The sequence below is a fragment of the Balaenoptera acutorostrata genome, chromosome 2 (assembly GCF_949987535.1).
Source record: "Balaenoptera acutorostrata chromosome 2, mBalAcu1.1, whole genome shotgun sequence".
In the NCBI taxonomy this organism is placed as follows: domain Eukaryota; kingdom Metazoa; phylum Chordata; class Mammalia; order Artiodactyla; family Balaenopteridae; genus Balaenoptera; species Balaenoptera acutorostrata.
The window spans coordinates 21,264,417-21,288,796 of record NC_080065.1 but is presented as its reverse complement, the minus strand read 5'-3'; the positions used below and the strand labels follow the sequence as shown (position 1 = coordinate 21,288,796).

Below are 24,380 nucleotides of genomic sequence, written 5' to 3'. Positions count from 1 at the left end.
GATGTCATACTTGAAATCTAAGGTCTTCCTCTGGCACATTCAAACTTAGTCTAAGAGTGTGGTCACCTGAGCAGCACACTGCTTTTATCCTCTTTGGACACACTTCCTGAAATTCTTCCTGATGCAAAACCACTGGATATGTTAATAAATATCTCAAAGCTATTCTGATTTGCTTACGTATATAGTGAATTATCAGTTTCATAGTTTGGCTCTTGGAAGTTAACCTCCAAATTCTTCAGGGCATCTCATTGAAGTATCAGAATTTTAACTACTTAGATTACACACTTATGGGAACAATTTAGGAAAAATTTTGAAACAAGATTGGTCATACTTACTTCTTAAGAAAAAAATATTCTATGAAAACACAATTTGTATCTTATCCACTGGGGGAAAAGAAACATAACAACAAAAACAGATCTACATCCTGTGTATCTCTTTCTCATCATTTTACTTAGTTATGAAAATAAAGCTCATTCTCACAAACATAAAGATACTAAAATTTTGCTTTGCAAGGACTTTTAAATAATTAGGTTAGAAAGCATTTATTTCATGTAATTTAAAATGCAAGCAAGTACATTTTAATTTTATTTTGCTTATTAGCGAGAATTTTCAATGTCATTAACCTTTTTAGTTATGTAGATATCGATTTGGAAGTAGCCCATACCCTATACTTGTACCTGCCATTATTAACTGTAAATATTTAGCTATTTGTTTATAAAAATATTTGTAAATAATTGGCCTACTGATATGAATTCGAAAAATGTCATTTCTGTTTACTTGCATGTTTCATTAAAAAAACTTATTAGCCTGGTGTGTAGAGTTCCCTTTGAAACGGATGACTGATTTCAAGTCTCATCTCAACTTTGTTTCAGATAATTCAGATAGTCAGCGCTGCAGACCGAGATCTTTCACCTGCTGGGCAGCAATTCTCCTTTAAATTATCACCTGAAGCTGCCATCAAACCAAATTTTACAGTTCGGGACTTCAGAAGTAAGTTTAACCACATAAAAATTTACCTTTTATCATGCAACTTTGTAAAAGGACACAAATGTAGAAATCCATGCTCTTCCTAAAAGCATTCAAGCACATAAAAATATAGAAATCCATATATAAGAAATACAAAATTTTATGGCTAGCAGTAAGCTAAATGTTAACCTATATAGACTATATCTAATGAGGCAAATTACTTCCATTTATAATGTGGACATTCCCTTAATGAGTCAAACAAACAATAGGCTATCTGGGAAATTGAATACTTTTCATGTTTTAAATATATCATTTGTTCTACATGCACTGCTTGTACATACAAGTAACTGTTTTTTTGAATAACACATGGTATGGTGCAGGTCAAGAATACAGGCTTTGTAATGAGAATGATATAGGTTTTCACTCCCACTGCATTACTACCTAATGGCAGATTATCGATATATTAAATTATACTAAAGAATTTCAACCTCAGAGTTAAAATAAATTAACCTCATGGTTTATTTATTAAATAAAATAGTGTATGCAAATCCTTTAACACAATGCCTAAAACCTATTACCTTTAAGGTAATTTTAGCTACCACCTCTGCCATCATAACTACACTTACATTTCTACCACCACTGCTACTACCATCACTATCACTAATACTAATATTATCACATCTGCTGCTACTACAATCTACAAAAATATAAAGGACACTGGATTAGATATAATAAGGCTAAGTACTGATCAGTTGCTCTGACTTTATTTGTTCTGTGACTTTGGATATTTTATCTCTTCTAAGTTTCTGTAGACATAATATAGGGTATAAAAACTCCTGAGTTCATAATATTGGGTAGAAAAAAGCTAATTCTTGCTAGATTCTATGCTTATGGAACAAATGAACAAGTGATAAGATGGATGATATAATGATGGTGATGATTGATAGGAATCAAAGGATGCTTTGAGAAAGTTAAAGTTAGTTTTCTTCAAATACTTGGGGGAAGGAAATTAGAGTCACAGAAGGAAATTCAATAAGATTTACGCCATCTAATAACGTAATGTGAGGAATGGCTGGGAATGAAACAAGGTCCCAATTATGAAAGGCCTAATAGGTAGGGATACCACATGTTTTATCATGAAAACTGGAGTATGTTTGAGAATAGCAGTGGACAGTGTTTGTAATTTTAATTAGAGCAGCACACCTAGAATAGGGCTGTCCAAGTCAAACTGGACCATACGGTCAACCTGTCTACAAGTCATTTAAAGAGTGTATAACTTAAATCCAATGACCTGAGAAGTCTTTGAAAGGTTTACACAAGAGTTTAACATATTCAGATTGGCACTTTAGCAAATCAGTCTGGATGCAGTTTGGAAAAGACAATAGAAGGATACAAGACTACTTCTGACACTATTGTAGAAAATGGATGAGAGAATCTTGGATTAGGATAATCCAATGGATTAAGGTAATGGCTGTGAGGATAGAGGTGAGTGGTTGGAGATAGAATACATAGAGCTTCATTCTAGATCTCCTAGATTCCGTATGTAAATATGATGAAGAAGAAGACTAATAAGACTTCTAGATCATTGGCTTGGGTAAATAAGTAGATGGTCACATCATTCAGGAACGAAAGTATTGACTATTTTCCACCATTTTATCTTTGCTGGAGAATCTATATATGATTAATCATAATAATATGAATCAGATCATCTTGCCTCAAAGTATAGTATTTTGTCATGATCTGAACATGTATTTGCCACTCATGCCATTTACCATAGCCCCTGTTTTATCTTGATATATTTTAAGTGTAATTTTAAGTTTTTTTGTTTAAATGGATAGACACTTTTTTTCACCTTTTTTTTTTCTTGTGAGAACATTTAAGTTCTATTCTTTTAGCAAATTTCAATTATACTGTGCAGTGTTATCAATTACAGTCACCATGCTATATGTCAGATCCTCAGACTTTATTCATCTTATAGCTGATAGTTTGTACCCTTTTATCAACCTCTCCCTATTTCTCCCACCCCCAGGCCCTGGCAACCATTTTTCTACTTTCTATTTCTATGAGTTCTGCTTTTTTTTTTTTTTCTTACATTCCGCATATAAGTGTTACCATGCAGTATTTGTCTTTGTCTGGTCTATTTCACTAGCATAATACCCTCCAGCTTCATCCATGTAGTCACAAATGGCAGGGTTTCCTTCTTTCTTATGGCTGAATAATATTCCATTGTGTGTATATACAATATATATCGCATTTTCTTTATCTGTCAATCGATGGAAACCATTTTACGGGTGATAATGAGGTTTAATATGTCTTTTTTCTTCCCACCATGGACAGCATAATGAATTCTATATGGTCACATATCAATAATAATACTGGGTTGAAAATAAATCTTTAAAAAAGGGGAGACTGCCTTTTGACATAACATGTTCAAGAATATCAAACCCTTAGCTCCCTAAATGCAAATACACCGGAGTCTCTGACTTCCTATTTCCATTAATCACTTTCACCCAGGTTTCAGGCTTTAATCCTTGACTGTTCCTTTCCCCAGACTCAAGTATACAACCATCAATGGCTGAAGATTTCAATATTGATTCAACTAGTCCCCATTTTTCTATTCCTACCGTCAACACAAGTGCCTAATACCACTGACTCTTAGTGGGAATATTATAATAGACATTTGGCAGGTTTATATTTTGTTTCTCAATTTAAAAATATCCTCTGTGTAATGACAAATTGATATTCCCCTGCCAAATTCTATCTTATCACATAAACTTTTCTCAGTTTTGTGCTTCCTACTGAAATGGGTATAGAGAAGGTGCTTAATTTTTCATTGTTGAAATTAGAATCTACAAATAGAATGAATGGAATATTACTGATATAGTAACATTTTTCTGACATACTTGTATTTTAATGAGTACTATATCTTTCTAAAATTATTTTACCTGATTCCAAAGTGGGTATCATGTATGGCTACAGTGGACTAAATATTAGTACATTTCTAAAAAACAGCAAAATGTTTCTGGGAGTGACTTCAATAGAATCAAAAAATGAAATAATGTTATGAATAAAACAAAAATTCCACTTTTCTGTACAGAAATAAAAGAAGTAAAGAACAAGTGCATGCAAAATAACACTTTCAATAGAAATATTAGTTGTACTAATATAAAATTTTAAATTCTTATTGCCTTGGATTATTCCAAGTAAATGTTGTATCATTCATTGTATCAAAATTAAAATGAAGTACTTTTGTGATTATATTAAAGTGATGATTATTATAATTCATGATATTTAAATATTTTAATGAATCGATGTTTTTCACACATTTTATTTTCCTTTCCATGTTTCTTATGATGTTTTGCAAAAGTGAAAAAAACATATATATATATTCACACATATACATATATATGTATTATAGATATGGATTAGGGAAAAATCAAAAATCAAGCTTTATCTGAAATATTATATTGATATTTTTCAATTTTAAAGAACAGGTTCTTAGGTAAGATGTTATACTGACTCATCCTTTGTAATCTTGGCTCTTCTAATCATGTAAGAAAACATCCGCTGAAGTATTTTTTCTCTGTGAGATTTTGATGTCAGAAAAAATAGTCTGTCAACAAAACATACTCTTGTCTTGTAAACAATTTTCTATTCTTTCTGAATAGAAAATTTAATTCGTACACCAGACAAGATTAATGTTTCTTCTTTTCCTAAGGATTGTTTTGAATACATTTGATTACATTTTGGCAGCTTTCATAATGATAAAAGAAAGAATTAAAATATGGATGTATTTTGCTGACTCAAGAAGAGCTTCCTACTGTTTAACAGATACCAACTTGAAGATCTGAAGTGATGCTCATGGTAACCATCTTATCATAAATGTCATGTTTTGTAGACAACACAGCTGGCATTGAAACCCGAAGAAATGGATACAGCCGCAGGCAGCAAGAGTTGTATTTCCTCCCTGTTGTAATAGAAGACAGCAGTTATCCTGTCCAGAGCAGCACAAACACAATGACTATTCGAGTTTGTAGATGTGATTCTGATGGTACCATCCTGTCTTGTAACGTGGAAGCAATTTTTCTTCCTGTAGGACTTAGCACCGGGGCTTTGATTGCAATCCTACTGTGCATTGTTATACTCTTAGGTTGGTTTCAATATCAATCACATATTCTCCCTCTCTCTCTCCCCCTCCCTTCTTTGTGTATCTCACTCCTCATTTTACCATGTAAATCAGTTTTTCTTCATTGAGATGCTACATCTGGATAGAAGGATGACTATCTATCTATACTGAATTATATAATTATTATTAAAGTTAATTATATTATGAGTGTTAATTTTCTATTTTATTCCACATAGAAATATACCAATAGAAATAAATCAATAACATCATCAAAAATATAAAAGTATGTTCAAGCCCTAGGGAATTTTCAAGTAATAACAGTTTGTGGCACTTGCTGCGATGAACTTTGCTATGACAAATATCTCATTTGCAGTAACGGTTTTAAATTCATTTTTTACATCCTAGTAATTATTGCTGCCTAATAAAGTGTTGTATAACCTTTAAAATTATACTAGATGAACAGTAGTTGTCAAATACCAGTTTGATAAAGAAATAAAGAAAAGAGAAAGAACAGGAAAGAAGTAGAAGGTAAAAGCACCTCCAAATTTTTTTTTCTGTCTAAAGTGCTGGCCAGACACAATTCTTATTCCACTTTTCTCAGATCTCCTCACATCAAAAACTCTAACCATTCCCACTAGAACAGAACAGAACACAGTGAAATATCAAGAAGTGCAGCAAAGGGAAAGGATTGAAGTAAATGTATTCTGTAACATCTCTGTGAGAATGAAAACCTACTTTAGGGGCTTCCCTCTTCCATCAGCTCTGTTCAGCTGACTGTATTTCATTTATTCATTCGCTGCCAGATTCACAAAAGCAAAGACAGATTTTCTATTTTTCTAAGCATTCCTTTAAATTAAAATTGCAACAGAAGTACAGTTGGGCACTGTGGGATCAGCTTATATATTCATGTTTATTATTTAACCAAAATATTCTGACAAATGCACATACCTACCTTTATCTCTAGGATAGAAAATAGAATTTTAAAAACTTACTAGGGTGTAAAGCATGGTACAAGGCATTATATACTAATTTGTGAAGAACATTCTCTGAGTCAGAAGCTCATTTTGGTTTGGAGGGTAGAGTTCTGGTCCAATTTGCATGATGCAGATATTAATTCCACGCAAATAACCTTGATGTGTAGAACAAAGTATTCTTTATGTCCTTAAAATTTAGAATTATAAATTATATCTGACATCTGTTTGTGCTGATGATATAAACCCCTTTAAAAGGGAAGATGCAAAATAGTGTTCTCACACCTGAAGTTGAGCAAGATCAATTAGGTGTTTAACTTCGAAACTAGCGTTTCTTTTTCATACTCTTAGGGGCTGTCTGAGTCCCAGAGTATTTCCGTATCCACCTAGCATGATTTGGCATATTCTGGATGCTGGTCTTTGTCCTCTTTGGCCCTCTTACAGTGTAACAATTCATGTTGCTTAGGTTAGCATTATCACATACTGTCATCTGCCACTCATTCATCCAAACATTTACCAAGTGTCCACCCTGCTCCTAATTGTGGATTGCTAGTACACAGTTGCGAATGTTGACACTCTTTGTCTTGCCATGGGGTCTGCTTACAAACCCATCTATTCTTTGATCTCCTTAGCCAATCTCATACCCCTTTAGATATTCCAGTAGATTCTTAGCCATTTTAATGTCTTTTTTAGGGTGAGAGGTAGCATGAGAATCTTGTGGTGCTTGGGAACTTCTATTTGACCCTCAAGCACATCTAACTAGTCTCTTTCTCAGCCATAGATACTCTAAAGCCATTTTATACATATGCAGCGTTTCTCTGTGAGGTTTACAGTCTCTCACACACTCTCTGGGTGAACAAACAATAGTGCTTTTAGTTCTGAGATTTGCCTAAAGCCTGGAAGGAGTGCAGAGTGCTAAACATCTCTGCAAGGCCCATTGTACAGAAGCTCTACCTATATCTCCTCTGTCTTCCTCCTTAATTTTGGAAGAAGAGGGAATAAATGGGCTTTTATCATCATGCAGTCTCCTACTTTCTAATCCTATGACAAGAGTCTTTCTTCCAGACTCTGTTATGGTAAATCAAACACTTTGGCTTTCAATCTATTGCCACCACTATGGAGGAGAGGTGGGGAGTATTATGCCGGGCAAAGTTGAGCACTGACTTCATGGTGTGAATCTGTGCTTATTTACTCCCAGAAAAAAATAAACACTGTTGATGTAATGATGGCTGTGAGTTAATGGGGAACAAAGAGATATTCAATAATGAGGGTCTATAAATTAACTATTTCAAAATATTATCTTGCTTCAAGAAGGTAACCTGAATACTAGACTTTTGGTTTGGAAAATATCTCAATATGGTAGGACACAGAAATTTAAATAATTTGTGGTCTTAGCTGACATAATTTGAAAAGCTAAGGCCCTTATATTCTATATTCTCTCTCTCTCTTTCTTGTTTATTGCATTTAAAAGTGTCACGTAATTTGTGTTTATTTCATTATAAATACAGTAATGTTAACAACTGAGAAATATAGGTATGAATAATATCTAAGTGTTAGCTATGGGCAAACAATATTCAAGTTTTATTACTTCAATACTATACAGTTCTCTGTAAGATTGGAACAACCATTCTTTTCTTTCTTTTTAAATTTTGTAACACACACTTTTTACATGACACTGAGATATTTAAATACAATGCATGTTAAATATAAGGCTACAATTGTTTGATTTTTGTGAATAATTTTGCTATGGTTTCATATTAGCTACAATTTCAAAATGAAGTTGAATTTAAACAATGAAAAAAAGTCAACATAGATATGATCCTTATAGATTACAGTATGTTTACTTTGAAAATAATAGGGTACCATTAAAAACACTCAGCCAGCCCTGATCAATTTTATTTTTTATGGAGAGATGGGCTGACATATTCTCATATCGCAATTTTTGTCTTGTTCTAGCCATAGTTGTGCTGTATGTAGCTCTGCGAAGGCAGAAGAAGAAAGACACCCTGATGACCTCTAAAGAAGACATCAGAGACAATGTTATCCATTATGATGATGAAGGAGGTGGGGAGGAGGACACCCAGGCTTTCGACATTGGTGCTCTGAGAAACCCAAAAGTGATTGAAGATAACAAAATTCGCAGGGATATAAAACCAGACTCTCTCTGTTTGCCTCGTCAGAGACCACCAGTGGAAGATAACGCAGACATAAGGGATTTCATTAATCAAAGGCTACAGGAAAATGATGTGGACCCCACCGCCCCACCATACGATTCATTGGCAACATATGCCTATGAAGGCGATGGATCAGTAGCCGACTCTCTTAGTTCCATAGAGTCTCTGACCATGGAAGCGGACCAGGACTACACCTATCTAACAGACTGGGGACCTCACTTTAAAGTCTTGGCAGACATGTTTGGTGAAGAAGAGAGTTATAACACTGATAAAGTCACTTAGGGGAGAAGCAAAGGCTAAAACACAACCAACAAAAGAAATTTAAGAGAAAGGAACATAAATAGAAATCACACTTCTACACACACACCACACACACACACACACACACACAAACACACATACCGGGCTTTCTAGGACAAGATTCCTTTGGTTATTTGGTTTCTAGCAAGTTGCTATATTTATCATATTGTCAGTTTTGGTTTATTCTGCCAACACAAGGTAATTCCTAAAATGTGTACTTGCTTGGTTTTGTTCTGTTATTTTGGAAACACACTGAGACAAGCTCAGGCCTATTAAATACAATTTACTGACGTGACAACCTAGAACGAAGATAGCTATGTGGCATCACGGTGGAAGAGTGTTAGATTTTTCTTAATTCCACTAAAGTGCCTATTGAAACTCTTATTATTTAAAGTCGTGTAGAGTACACTCTGCTGTGATGGCATTGCGGGATTCAGACACAGAGGACGTAAAACAAAGACACTGTCTTTATGTCAAGGAGCAATAGCAACACGCAGACTTCTCATTCCTTTTAAGGAAAAAAGAAGAACACTTTCTGAACTCCATCTTCTTATAATTAAAATGCTCTTTTTTTTCTTTTTTAAACTGTATGCCAAAACACATTTGTTTTTCCTACCCTCTGAGAAAAGTGAAATAAATGCGATAATATCAAATTCAATATGTAAGTCCCAAATTTTAAAAGCAATGTTTGATCTTAATATTGGTTCCTATTAAAGGTGTTCATGAAAATATTCATTGTTTTCCAAAGAAATAAAATTTTTAAAAAGAAAATTTTAAAAAATCCTCTTTATAAAGAGAGGCCTCAGGGCTGAAACTCCACATTAAAATAAATATTAGTTTTATTTTAATATTGTGCCAGGGTGTGGAAGGGTGGAAGGTTGGTTTCAACAAATCACCAGATCATTGCAGTCTTCAGTCATAGATAAAATTTAAGTTGTGTTTTCATGAAACATTTTTTTGGGAAAAAAAAATGTCATTGATTTAAACAGGGGAAGAGAAATTGATATACAGCTTCTCAGAGTTTCTTACAGTCTAGTGACTCTTTCATGAACAAAGAAAATAAAATATTTATCAAATAATACAGAATGGATTTATAGCATGTCTAAAAATATTTATTAAGCAGTACCAAACAAATGAAAAATCAGGGACTTCAGAAAATTCAAACCAAATACTAACTCTTAAAGTGAACACAAATGCAAAATCTGGGAGTTGATTTATTTTATTAACATGGATTTCAGCTTTGTGAATATCGTTATTATATTGGAGCTCAGAGTGGCTTCTTTACGCATCATCTACAGTAATTCTAATATAAACAATACCATAAACCTCCTCTGTAAAAACTTTTACTTTTTAATTTGATGAGATTTCTAATACTAGAAATACTAGATTTTATAAGCAGACAGGTAAGCTGCACTCATTACATTACTTTTAAATGAACTTTACACTATCCAGAAATACATTTAACAAAACAGGTAACTAACTATAAGGTAATAATATATTTTCTTAATATTATAAATATACAAGTGACTACTGAAATATTAAAACAATGTATAGGAAAAATAAAAGTTATTTATAGATTCATTCTGCAGACGTCATCAATATCCAGCTGTGTTTATGAAATATTTATAATTACATTTGTATTGCAAAGTGTGAAAGTAAAAATTCACACATGGGGAAAATAGGTAGAAATATAAATAATACAGGCAAATTATATTCAGTCCTATTTATTATTAAATGCTTACTTCAAAAATATATAACTGATAATTATGTTGTAGCAATTAGGCCATTTGAATCTGCATTTCCCATCGTTCTTTTTGTGTCTCATAATTGCAGATTCTCCTTGTCATCCTTACCAAGAACAACTGTTGAATTCCTTTTCCTCCTCTCACGACTTCGACTTCACCTTTGTCTCATCCCTGGGAACTTCAATAGAATCTTGATGTAGTGTGATAATTTGCAGTATCATTTGCTTTGGGAAATATTTATGTAATTTTTAAAAAGCTGGCGATGTCATAACCATTCTGGAGCAAAAATTAAGTCAACATCTAGGTTTTCCCCAGCAATGTGACTGGGTATGCCATGATGTGAGGCCCTTTGAAGAAGGTTAATATGCAGATCACTTCCAGCTGACCAAATGATTCTTGTCAGGAATTACTGTATGTTGCACCTTGCTAGAGAATCTGAGTGCCTCTGCATGCATTCACATATCAGAAGCAATGACGGCACAAAGAAAACTTGGGAGGGGCAGGTCATTTCAAACCACACGACTGAGATACTAAGCAAGTACATGAAATTGGTGGGTCTTACTTTCTCCACACTAATCATCTTTTTTTAGTACCTCTATCTTTTATGTTTGTTACACCACTGCATTAGTTTGTTATGTCTGTCATAACAAAGCACCACCAGAGTGGGTGGCTTAAAAAAACAGAAATTTATTTCCTTGCAGTTCTGGAATCTAGAAGTCTAAGATAAGAGTCTGCAGAGTTGGTTTCTTCCAAGGGCCTCTGTCCTTGGCTTGTCCATGGCTCTCATTTCTCCATGTCTCCACGTGGTCTTTCCCCTGGGCTAATTCCTCTTCTTCTAAGGACACCAATCATACTGAGTCCACTCATATGACCTCTTTTTATCTTAATTAACTATTTAAAGGCCTTATCTCCAAATATAGTCATATTCTGAGGTACTGATGGTCAAGACTTCAAAATATGAATTTTAGGGGACACAATTCAGCCCATAACAACCACACAGATGTTAACAGAAAAAAAAAAAAAGTGTTTGATTTACATCAAACAAACAATGTGAAAAAAACAAAACAAAACAAAACAAAAACCATGAATGGAAATAATTTCATGTACAACGGGAAACCACAAAAGTGACAAGGTGAAAAGAGGTCTTTTGGTGCTCATATATTGGAAATATTATGGGATATCTTTCACACTACTGGAAGTAGTAGGCCTAATATTTCAATACTTATAAATAACTTGAGATTCTTTTTTATTTGTAACATCACAGTAACTGGCCTTCATTCAAGAGTTAAGCAATATAAAAATTCCTTAGAATTTACATGGGGGATTTTGACTATTAATAATAATCATGCATAACTTTTTAATTACGTTGCATGTTTACCTTTACAGAAATATATGTGGACATATTCTATGTAACATATGTATGTTATATGTTTTTTAGAAATGTAACTTTTGTGTTCAAAGAAGTATTAGATCAACACAAAAGAGTGAACTAGTGGTGTGATACACTAGAAATAATCTAAAATTGCTTTTATACCAAATTCTATCACTAACTGGAAACGTCAATATGCTTCCTGTCATCTATTCTCTTTGGTAAAATGAATCTGTTGCTCTTGTTGTTATCTAAGTTTCCTCTGAAATTTATTGACTCTTAAGTTCTAGTTACATTCACATGAAGTCCATTAATTCATTTACATATTGATTACATAAAATTATGAGAATCATAGAGATCTTTAAAACAAAATATAAATCACAAAATTCTTTGAAGTATGGATGTGATTGATTACACATTGACACACCACGTTCCACATCAGGAGAGCCAGACAAATACTTCTTAAGTAAAAACTGTCAAAATTCTTCATCAAGATGGAATGGTAGAGAAGTGCATAGGAAGAGAGAGAAAGAAATGTTAAAAATAGAGCCCTAATCTTGAGCCAAAGAGGAAAAGCAAGTGATATGAAGAAAACGTTAGAAGGGATGTGTTATTCCTTATCTTTAGGAGGAGGACATTTTAGAAGTCCTTGGAAAAGTTTCAGTAACTGTTGTATTAAAACAGGAATTCCTAAAAGCAGATGTAAATATGCAGTTACTATATTTGAAGTGAGCCCCAAAATATGGCGAGGTCTGAAAAGAATTAATAAAATGTCAGTAAAAACATCAGTTTACTTCCTAAGAAAAGAGTGGGAGGGAGATAATTTTGTAAATGTCTCCATGTTTGAAAATTTTTCTTGCCTCCTCATCTGATGTATAGTTTAGCTAAGTACACAATTACCACTTGGAATTATTTTTCCAAGAATCTGATCATTTCTTCTCTTACATCCATTGTTACAAAACAGTATACACACATATACACACATACATATGCAATTAAATGTTTGATAATTCCAATTTGCAGCAAGTTTTAGATTGTCACTTAATTCTTTTATTCAAGTCCCTTATATTTCTTAGTGTAATGGATTTTCATAACTATCAGTCAGTCACTAAATTTTTCAAAAAGGAGTTAAACTTTATTAGGAATTTTTTTTAATTGCCCCCACTTTAAGATGAATAAATAGAAGGTAGAGTGTCCAAACAACTTGTGCAGAACCAATAAATAATAAACTAATAGATGGCAAAGCCCTTCAATTGTGAAGAGTTTGAGTACATTTATTTTTCAACTTCCTTTCTGGGTTCTTCCCATAATTTTTCCAACTTCTACACTGTTATATATTACATTGCAACAACGAGTGTAATTAATGCAAACTCCTGGAAATTCCGGGTCATACTACAACATAATATGGTACTTCCTTAAAAGAGAAAATAATCTAAACATCATTGATTCTGATATCAATATCTTACCCAGTAAGCAAGATTTTAAGACACAGCAGTTGCCTACAAGACAAATAAAAACTTGATTATACAACTGAAAATACTGATCTCCATATTACCAAGAATCAATGTATTTGAAACTATATCAGTTGCACTTTCTTTTAAACATTCACATTAATGATGTATATATATTATCCTGACCTTAACTCTCCTGAATTTTCAATCCAATTATGTCTATTTCCCCTTCTTTTTAACTTCCCATGGGTACAAATATACTTTAGCCCTTATTATCACTTAAATCTCCAATTTCTAAGTTCAATTTACTTATCTTATGTCTCTCTCAATCCATCATCCACTGAATATGGTATTTGCCATGATCGAAATTTCCAATATGTTGTCACCAAAAATTACCTGAGACAAACAATTCTCCCGTTCTCCTCTTCTGCTCTGTCAACATTTTTAAAAATGTGACAACAGTAATAAAAGAGCTACTCATCACTGAGCATATACTTTGCAAAAAATATGCTGCAAACATTTAATGCTAACAATAATTTGATGAGTTACATTATTATTATTATCTGTATTTCATACATGAGTAAACTAGGCTTAGACATTTGAAGTAACCTGTTTACTTAGACATATTTAGCAAGTGACAAAACCAGGGCCCTAACACAATTATCATATGCCCGATCCAGCCCTTACCCCATGAGATACAGTATACTGCACTTTCACCTCTCTGACTTATAACCAACCATTTAAAAACCTGATTCTGGTCTCTGTTCCTACTGTGTTCCTTTGAAGTTCACTAGTAACTTTATAGTTGAAAAGCCCCAATGGTTCTTCCTTTTACCTTTCTGCAATTTCTATAGAGTTAAGCATACCTTCATATCTCACCTTCAATTTCTACTTCCACCTCTTAGTTCACTGATTTTTTCTTTCTTCTGTTAATGCTTCGTATACCCCTCAGACAGTCTACATAAATAATCCCACGGAGTCTTCCCATCTGTTTTCATTTGTTTTTTATACCATTGAGATTTGGAGATCTCTTGCTATAATCGTGATTTTTCATAATATTCAATGAATCGTTAAATCGCTATTTATACATTTTCTCTTTAAGCAAGATGAGGAAGTTTTACTTGCGTATATTTATACTTTCTGAACACATATACCCGGCCAATCTATTAGCTTCAAATTCATTAGATCCAAGTCTATACCTTTCTCTTTCAGAGTTCAGTATTTGTGTTGTTACTTGGGCTCTGAACTTTCCTTCTATTCTTCTGCCTGTCTGTCTGTCTGTCTCTCTCTCTCTCTCTCTCCTCTCTCTCTCTATATATACATATACTCTTTCAAAATACATTGCTATTTTACTATTGAAATAAACCTAATTTTTTAAAGTGACTAAGGCACTACAGAAAATTTTTGTATTTTCCACACCCAACCATACAAAATCATATTAGTTTGGTGCATTTGTTACAATTAATGAACCAATATTTACATCTTTTTATTAACTGAAGTCCACATTTTGTTCAGATTTCTTTATTTTTCCCTAATGTACTTTTTCTGTTCCAGGATTCCATACTTGATAGAACATTACATTTAGTCATCAAGTCTTCTTAGGTTTTTCATGGTTATGATAGTTTCTCAGACTTCCCTTGTTTTAAAAAACTTTTACAATCTTGAGAATTACTTGTCAAGTAATTTGTAGAATATTCCTTAACTGATATTTGTCTGATTTTTTTGGTCTCATGATTAGACTGGTTACATTGGGTTTTGGGAGGAAGATCACAGAGGTAAAGTGTCAAGCTCATCATATTATATCAAAGGAACATCCTAAGGAAATAACTTATTACTGTCGATCATCTGGCTGTCATTTGTGCAGTTTCTTCACTGTAAATTATTTATTTTTCCCTAATCCCAAACTGTACTCCTTGGAAGAATGTCACTATGTATAGCATACAATTAAGGAGTGCAGCATTATGCCTCACCTCTTGAGGGCAAAGTATCAACATAAAATATTTGGAGTTCTCATAAAATATTAGGAGTTTGTCTGTTCTCCATTTACTTATTCAATCATTTATTTATTTGAGTAGGGATGCATAGAGATTTAATACTTTGGTTCATAATCTAACACTACTATATTTATAAAGCTATTTCAGTTGGTGCCTGTGCTACTTAACAAATCCTCATTACTGCCTAGTTTGTGTTTTGGTTGGTTGGTTGGTTGGTTTGTATGTCTTGAGCACTTTCTTACATTCTGCCACTATAAGCTCCATGCTCCTCTTGTATATTTCCTGCCCTGGTTCTCTCGAATCAGGCATTCCTCCAAAAAGCCTTGCTTTCTTTTATTGGCAAAATAATATTACAAAGATCTGGATATTAAGTGTGCTCCTTGCTACTGAGGGGTTTGTATTTCTGGGTCCTCTCAAATGACAGAACAAGAGAATATGTATGTGTATAACAACTAGAGTACATGCATACACACACTCATATATATAAGTACATATATATGCCTCTATATGTAGCCATCTGTACCTTTATTAAACTAAAAGTGAGTTCATACTGATATCTCAGACTCTAATCCATTACCACATGGATCATAATATATCGCCCTCTGTCTCACTTATATGCAACCTCACACTACAACACTGAAAATCCTACGTCTCAACATTTGCTATTTATTTACTTAATTGTTCAATTCTGGGACATATGCATAGTATATCAGAATTGTTAATCCATACTCTCACTCAAAACAACTTTGAGTTGTATCACCTTTAGTCGTACGGACCCCACTCACTTCCAAAGACTTAGGTCACAAACTTTTTACCTCAGTGAAATTGTTTCATTCATTTGTTTAACAATCAGATTATTTTGTCACATTCTTCATTGAATTCTTGGACCCTCTAACCTCTTTAAAATATATGTTTATAATCTTTATATGTGCTGTAAATTACTATAGATTTTGACAAATTCATGGTGTTGTGTATCCACCATTACAGTCCCGTATAAAATAGTTTCACTGCTTTAAAAAAAATTCTTTGTGTTTCAAATACTCCCTGATTCCTGGTAACCACTCATATGTGTACTCTATTTATAGTTGTGTCTTTTCCAGATTATCATAGAAATGAAATCATCCAGCACACAGTCTTTTCACACTAGCAGTACAAATTTAAGACACATCTGTCTTTCTGTGGTGGAATAGCCCATTTCTTTTTATCCCTATCATTCCATTGTATGGATGTACCACAGTTTGTTTATCTATTCACATACTGAGGGACATTTTAGCTGCTTCGAGTTTTTTTTGCAATTATGAGTAAAGCTGCTATAAATATTTGTGTACAGGTTTTTATATAAACAGAAGTTTTCAAATCATTTGGGTAAATACCTAAGAGCCCAGTTATTAGATTGTATGGTAAGACTATGTTTTCTTTTGAATGAAACTACCAGTGTCTTCCAAAGTGGCTGTGCTATTTGGCATTTCCACCAGCAATGAATGAGAGTTTCACTGTTATTCATTCTCACCAATTCTGGTATTGTTAGTATAAATTTTAGCTATTTTGATAGGTGTGAAGTGGTATCTCACCGATTTTTTTTAAATTTACATTTCCTAGTGACAAATTATGTTTAGCATCTTTTTATATCTTTATGTGTCATGCCATCTGTATATCTTCTTTTTTAAGGTGTCGTTCAGCTCTATGTCTATATTTTTCATTGTTTTTATCTTCCTATTGTTTGGTTTTAAGAGATTTTTTATATTTTGGAGCTAATTTTTTATGAGATATATGCTTTGCTAATATTTTCTCCAAGTCTGCAGCTTGTCTTTTAATTCTCTTAAGTATCTTTTACAGAGCAGACATTTTTAATTTTAATAAAGTCTACTTAATATATTATTTATTTCATGGATCATGTTTTTTTGATTGTATCTCAAAGTCATCACCAAACCCAAAGTCAGTTAGATTGTCTCCAATTTCTTCCAAAGAAATTTAATAATTCTGCATTTTAATTTTAGATCCATAATCCATTTTGAGTTACTTTATGAAAACTATATTGTGTGTGTTGAGCACATTTTATTTTTGCATATGGACATTCAGTTTTTCCAGCATACTTTGTTAAAAGAACTATCCATTCTCTGTTGAACTGTCTTTGGACCTTTGTCATAAATTAGATGAACATATTTTGGGGGGTTTATTATGGACTTGCTATTCAGTTCCATTGATCTTTGTGACTATTCTTTTTTCAAAATCAAGCTGTTTTGATTACTGTTACTTTATGTAAGTCTTGAAATCTGGGAATGTGAGTACTCCATCTTTGTTCTTCAATGTTTTGTTGACTATTCTAGGTTTTTGTTTTTCTATATGAAATTTAGAACCCATTTGTTTATACCTATAAGGTAGCTTGTTGGGATTTTTATAGTAATTGCATAGAATCTATAGATAAAATTGGAAGCATTAATATCCTAACAATATTGAGTCTTCTAATCCATAAATACAGACTATCTCTAATTTATATGTTCTTTGATTTCTTGCTTAATATTTTGCAGTTTTCTGCATATGGCTCTTACACTTGGTTTATTAGATTTATACCTAGATATTTTTTGGTGTGTATTATAAATGGTATTTTTAAAATTTTAAATTCTCATCATTATTGCTGATATATAGGAAAGCACTGACTTTTGTTTAAATTGAATTTGTATTCTGCCATCTTGCTATATTTGCTTACTATTTCAGGATATTTTTTTGGAGATGATATGACTTTTATACATAAACATTCATATCATATTCAAATAAAGAATTAAAAAAATTTTTTTTCCATTCCAGTCAATATATTCCTTTTATTTCTTTTTCTTTTCTTATTGTACCAGCTAAGAATTTCACTATAATGTCAAACAGCAATGGTTATAGCAGACATCCTTGCCATGCTTCCAAATTTAGAGGTGTTATAGAGTTCCTAATCAGTATATGATATATATAGTTTTAGGAAATTCCCTGGCGGCCCAGTGATTAGGACTCTGTGCTTTCAGTGCCATGGGCATGAGTTTAATCCTTGGTCAGGGAGCTAAGATCCCACAAGCCACATGGCACAGCCAAAAAATATATATATTTAGATATTTAAAAATCAAGTGTGAATGCTTCTTATTTCTAATTTGCTGAGATTTTAAAAATTATGAATGGCTGTTAAATTTTGTCAATTATTTTCTGTGTTAAATATTACAATCAAATGATTTTTCTTTGTTAGCCTATTGAAATGGTGGATTACAGTGATTAATTTTTGAATGGTAAAATGGCCTTGACTTTGAATGAATCATACTTGTTTGTGGTATACATACATCACCTTAATATCAAAACCAGAAATGTCATTGAAAGAAATGAAAAATATAAAAATCCTCTATAAATGGTAGCATACCAAATGCAATTACATTTAAAATATAGTAGTCTTTATTTTCCCTTATTTTAAAGTGATTTCTGGTTTTGATATTGAGGTAATGTTGACCTCATAAAATGAATGCGGTATTATTACTTCTCATTGTATATTCTGGAAAATATTATGTGCAACTGGTATTATTTCTTCCTTAACTGTTTGGTAGAATCACCCAGTGATATAATTTGGGCCTGGTGCATTTCTTATTGAAAGCTTGTTAATTATGAATTTATTTAATGGATACAGGGTTATCCAAGTTATTTATTTCTCCTTGTGTGAGTTTTGGGAGTTTGTTTCTTCAAGGAGTTGATCCATTATAACTAAGTTATCAACTTTGTGGGCATAGATTTGTTCACAGTGTTAATATTATTATCATTTTGAGATCTGTAGATCTATAGTGATGGCCCCCCTTCTTTCATTTCTTATATTATTCACTTGTGTCTTCTCATCTGTTTTTTCCTGGTTAGGCTGGTTGGAATTTTGTCAATTTCACTGATTTTTTTTTCAAAGAACCGGGCTTTGTTTTTATTGACTTTTCTAATTCTCATTTCAAATTTTATTGATTTCTGTTCTAATTTTAATTATTTTATTTTAATTATTTTAACCTTAAATTTTTCTTCTTTCCATAGTTCTCCAAGATAGAGCCTTAGGTTATTTATTTTAGATCTTTGTTTTTTCTAACATTATATATCCACTTAAGGCCATATATTATATTTCCCTGTACACACTAGTTTCCCTTCATCTCTCAAAATTTAAAGAGCTGTATTTTCATTTCCATTTAGTCCAAAATATATTTTTAATTTATTTGGAAACTCCTTAAATCCATGTGTTATTTAGAAAAGTGTTGCTTAATTTCTAAACATTTAAGGATTTTTTTGGTTATATTTCTGTTTCTGATTCCTACTCTAGTTCTATTGTGAGTTGAGAACAGTCTGTGTGACTTTTAAAACTTTATTAAGGTTCGTTTTATAGCACAGAATAAGGTCCATCTTGGTAATTGTTCAAGAATGTTTATTCTACTGTCTTTTGATGGAGTATTCTATAAATGTTAATTAGATAATGTTGATTGATAGCGCCATTCAGAGGATGTATATTTTACGGATATTTCTCCTCATTTATCTACCAGCTACTGACAAGAGATGTTGAAGTATCCTATAAAAAGAATGGCTTTTTCTATCTCTCCTTTAATTTCTATCAGTTTTTGCCTTATATAAGTATTTAAGATTATAGGTCTTCTTGGAGAGTTGATTTCTTCTTTATGCCTGGTAAATTCCCTTTTTTATCTCTAATAATCTTGCTTCTGCTCTGTTCTGAAGTCTGCTTTGTCCGAAATTAGTATAGGTACTCTTGCTTTCTTTTGATTATTATTAGCATGGATACTTTTATCTATCCCTTTACTTTTTGACTTACGGCATCTTTATGATTTAAAGTTCTTTCCATGTATATACAAAATATCATTGTGTGTGTTCTTAATCTTCTCTGATAATTTCTGACTTTTAACTGGTGTTTTTAGAACATTATACTGGAGTCCTTCTGTGTAGTGGGAAGGTTTGAAAAGGGGGAAAGCTCTATAATCTTCTGATTAAATCTCAATGTTTTAGTAAGACTGTGTCTCAAGTCTGTGACTTTCAAAAGTATTTGTCCAGAGTTACAGTGTTTAAAAAAAAAAATCACCTTATCTCTACTCTCTTCAGTGTTTTCCAATCTATTTTTTAAAGTTTTTAAAAATGTGCTGCATGAGAAAATCCTCATTCCATGCTAATATACGCACTTATATATTAATGCCATAATTTTCTTCATATAAAAATGTAGTTAATATAGGGAGCCAAATTTTCACTGAATAGAAATAAACTAGAATAAAATTTAATTGAAGAGTCTCTTAAAAAAAATGAAATATGCTAAACATTCCATTCTAGTGTTATTTCCACATTAATTTTTAAACATGATTGCTTGCGTGTATGTATGCATACTTACATACATGTATATCGCTCAAAACATTATATATGCTGGATCTATCATTTCTTAAATCCAACAACATTATTAAATGAAGGTAGAATTTGATGTTTTATAACTGCTATATACACATTTGTTCAACTACAACTACGATAAGGTGTGCCAAGTTCCTATTTAGGAAGGTCATGTGAGAAAACTAATTTTTTTCCAAGTCATTAAACTGATGGACACAAGGAATGAGCAGAGCAAAATTCCAGCCTTTCCTCATTACAGTTTATAATAAGCATTTATTATAACATCTCTTAAATTCTTGAAACAGTGAAAAGGTCATATGCAAAATAAGATGATAAAAATACTTCAGGTGCTGAGCATATGAATGTTCCCACTGTAGACACAGAAACGGAGGGAAATGTGAAATAATTACCCTTAAAATCTAGGTTTATTGTGGCATCTGTAAACTAGCTAGGTAAAATAAAACTATGTTCAGAAAGCATATTACAGATATACTTAAATCTTTTGTTATTATAAGGATGTTACATTTTGATGCAGAGCATTTGCTCTCTTAGAAATGATAGCTTGCATACATTCAAATAATATGAGTAATTTACCAAGGTTAGGGAAACCTTATATAGAAACAATAGTACAGCTTTTAAATTAAGAAAATGTATTTAGAGATTAGTCCTATTCTTATTTTCAGATATATAGGCTTATAATTTTTAATACTGGAAGAAGATTTGAATAAACATTTAGTGATAATATAATGTGTTTCAGTCACAGCTATATGCTTTCCTATCTTTCATTTCATCTGCAGAATCCCTGTGAAATTATTACCCCTCATTTCACAATGCAAATACAAATTCTCAACCTGATTAAATAACACACCTACAGTCACTTTGCTCTTAAGTGACAGTTCTGAGGAGAGAAGTAAAAACAAGTAAAAATAGCAGCAACAAAAAACAATGATAATTACAAAACCATCCAATTTTATACCTTGCAAAGAAGTATTTCTACAAAAGTGTAAAGAAATGTATATGCTCTTATATCTGTTCATTTCAATATCAAAGATGCCTGACTTCTGAATGGACCATTCTCTCAAAAGAATTCTAATATTAAAGAAAATCAGAATATTAGAAAAGTAAAAGATATTAAAGAAGATCAGAATATTGGAAAAATAAACCTTTTTCTTATTGCAACACACACATCATGTTTCACCTTGAAGTTCACTCAAAAGGAAAATGTATTTTCATCAATTTCCTAGTAATAACACTTGAACCTTTAATTTTTTTCAAATGTGATAACTGAGGCACTGAGAAGTTATATAATTTCCCATTGTCTCAAAGCTAATAATTTCAGAACCCTGATATGGACATTTTGTTAGACTGACTTCAATGGTTAAGCTCTTTCCATATCATTTCTCTGTCTCCCCTTGACATACCTAAGCTTGATAATCTTTGGCTTATCTCTAGACTATTTCATTTTCCATTCCGTATGGAAGTTGTTTTAAAGTTATCTGCCAGGTTCGTTTCCAATCACTGCCACACACCACACTTTCCCCTACATATCTCAAAAGAAAATCAAGTTTCCAATTTTATAGTGTAACTATTTTGTTTTATTGAAGTATAGTTGATTTACAATATTACATTGGTTTCAGGTTTACAGCATAGTGATTCAATATTTTTACAGATTATAGTCCATTTAAAGTTATTACAAAATAATGACTATATTTCCCTGTGCTGTACAATATATCTTTGTTGCTTATTTATTTATAGAGTAACTATTAATGATCTTTGTTTTACAGACTCTCACCCACTTTTCTTCCCTTGTCTCTTATCTTTTAGGAAGTATTTATGCAATTTTCAGTAGTGTCAATTGTACAGTGCCTTGTGCTAGAGCATAGTATTTGTGCTCTAAATATGTTTCAGAATTTAAGGGATGAGGATTCAAAGAATATAATTTTCAGGTTACTATACTTTTTATAATACTTTTCCTTCATACAAACTGATTTATTTATCTTTTGTTTTCTTTTGCTTATTATCAAGTTGCCAAGATTTTCTAGTAACTCTGAGCAATAATAATACTTGATTATATTCTATAGGGTGCTTTAGCTGTCATTCATTTATCCTTTCAAGAAATATTATTAATTGGGTATCTAATTTGCACCACTCAGTAAAAAACCTATGTGGGAGAAATTTATGCTTATATTTGTTTTCATATGGGTTTATATGAACAGAACAGATAGATTATAAGGAATTTTGAAAAAATATTGCCTGTAGTTTTAGAAGTACTCACACCTCCACCAAAAACATCATAATTAATATAGGTCCAAGTGCTTTTCCTTTAACTTACCACAAAGGGGAAAATGTGGCATTAAAGCATATTTTAATGTAATCCTCTTCCTTTTCCCCACTATCAGGGTTTGGTCTTTTGATTACTTAATACATGTCACTAGAACACTTAAAAACAACTTTATTCTGGGATTCATAGTAAATTGTTACAGTCTGCATCAGCAAATTGGCTTTTCATAGTAGTTGTATAAAACGAGGAGCTTGCTTATCTAACCAGATGCCAAGTTCATTTCAAAATAATCTATAATTTAAAATAATCTATAGGGCTTCCCTGGTGGCGCAGTGGTTGAGAATCTGCCTGCTAATGCAGGAGACACGGGTTCGAGCCCTGGTCTGGGAAGATCCCACATGCCACGGAGCAGCTGGGCCCGTGAGCCACAACTGCTGAGCCTGCGCGTCTGGAGCCTGTGCCCCGCAACGGGAGGGGCCGCGATAGTGAAAGGCCCGCGCACCGCGATGAAGAGCGGTCCCCGCACCGCGATGAAGAGTGGCCCCCACTTGCCGCAACTAGAGAAAGCCCTCGCACGAACCGAAGACCCAGCACAGCCAAAAATAAATAAATAAATAAATAAATAAATAAAATAATCTATAGCAATCATTTAAAAATAATCTATAGCAGTGCAATAATGTTTCAATTTAATAATTTTTTTCAATTTTCACAGTTTTTCAACATATTATCAAATTAGGTGACATCTTTATTTTTCTTATTTTTCAGAATTCATTTATTCATAGAGCAAATATTTATGGATTATGTACTCTGGCTAGACATCATGCTACACACTGGAGAAATAAAGGTTATCAAAACATTCACATTCCCTGATTTCTGGAAAATTAAATCAAATTTATAAATATATAATCAAATATATATACATGTCAAATAAATATATAAAACTGGTACTCCCTAAGTTTAGAGACTTCAGAGAGGAGAATGCCTATCAATGCTTTATCTTAGGATGAATTGATCAATTGTATGTCTTCCCCTGTGCATAGTACATCTCCTTAGACTCTGTAAAAAGTAAATTGTAAGCCTCATGCAACAAAATTATTATTTATAAATTATATAGTTGTACAATTAATGGGCTTCTACTTTCAGTTAAATTTTAGCTCTGCACCTTTTTTTTTTTTTACCTTATTACATATAGTTTCTGTGAGTCTTCCATTCAGAATATGATATGAATAGTAGCATCTTATTACTGAGTCCAAGCTGGTACTGCTCACCTCAGGACAGGTCAATAAGTTGAGAGAGGAGGTGTTGGGACACGGAATGGTGACTTTATTTGGAAAGCAAGCAGACTGAGAAGGTGGTGGACTGATGTTCCAAAGAACCATCCTACCAGAGTTAAAATTCAGGCTTCTTTTATACTAATGGGTGTGTGTGTGTGTGTGACTGGTTGTCTCAGTCATTTCCATGCCAGCCAGATCCTGGAGAGGATGTGATAATCCTTTGTTCTTGCAATTGTCCACATATGTCTGGTCACAATGTTCCTGTAAACCTTCAACAAGACAAAAGTTATTTTCTGTGCTGCAACTCTCTATCTCTATATTAAGGAAAAGTATTATACTTTAAATGTCAAGCCCGA

The 24,380-nt window shown here is 32.6% G+C and overlaps 1 protein-coding gene across 1 annotated transcript in view; it reads left to right on the top strand.

Annotated features, from left to right (window-relative positions):
• The window catches only part of CDH12 (cadherin 12), a 1,005,439-nt gene extending 996,249 nt beyond the window's left edge, over window positions 1-9,190 (top strand). Inside the window, exons 12-14 of the mRNA XM_007188231.2 lie at window positions 873-990; window positions 4,865-5,116; window positions 8,020-9,190. Of these exons, the coding sequence (XP_007188293.2) occupies window positions 873-990; window positions 4,865-5,116; window positions 8,020-8,519 (870 nt within the window). The 3' untranslated portion in view covers window positions 8,520-9,190. The remainder of the gene's footprint in view (window positions 1-872; window positions 991-4,864; window positions 5,117-8,019) is intronic.
• The last annotated feature ends 15,190 nt before the right edge of the window (window positions 9,191-24,380 follow it).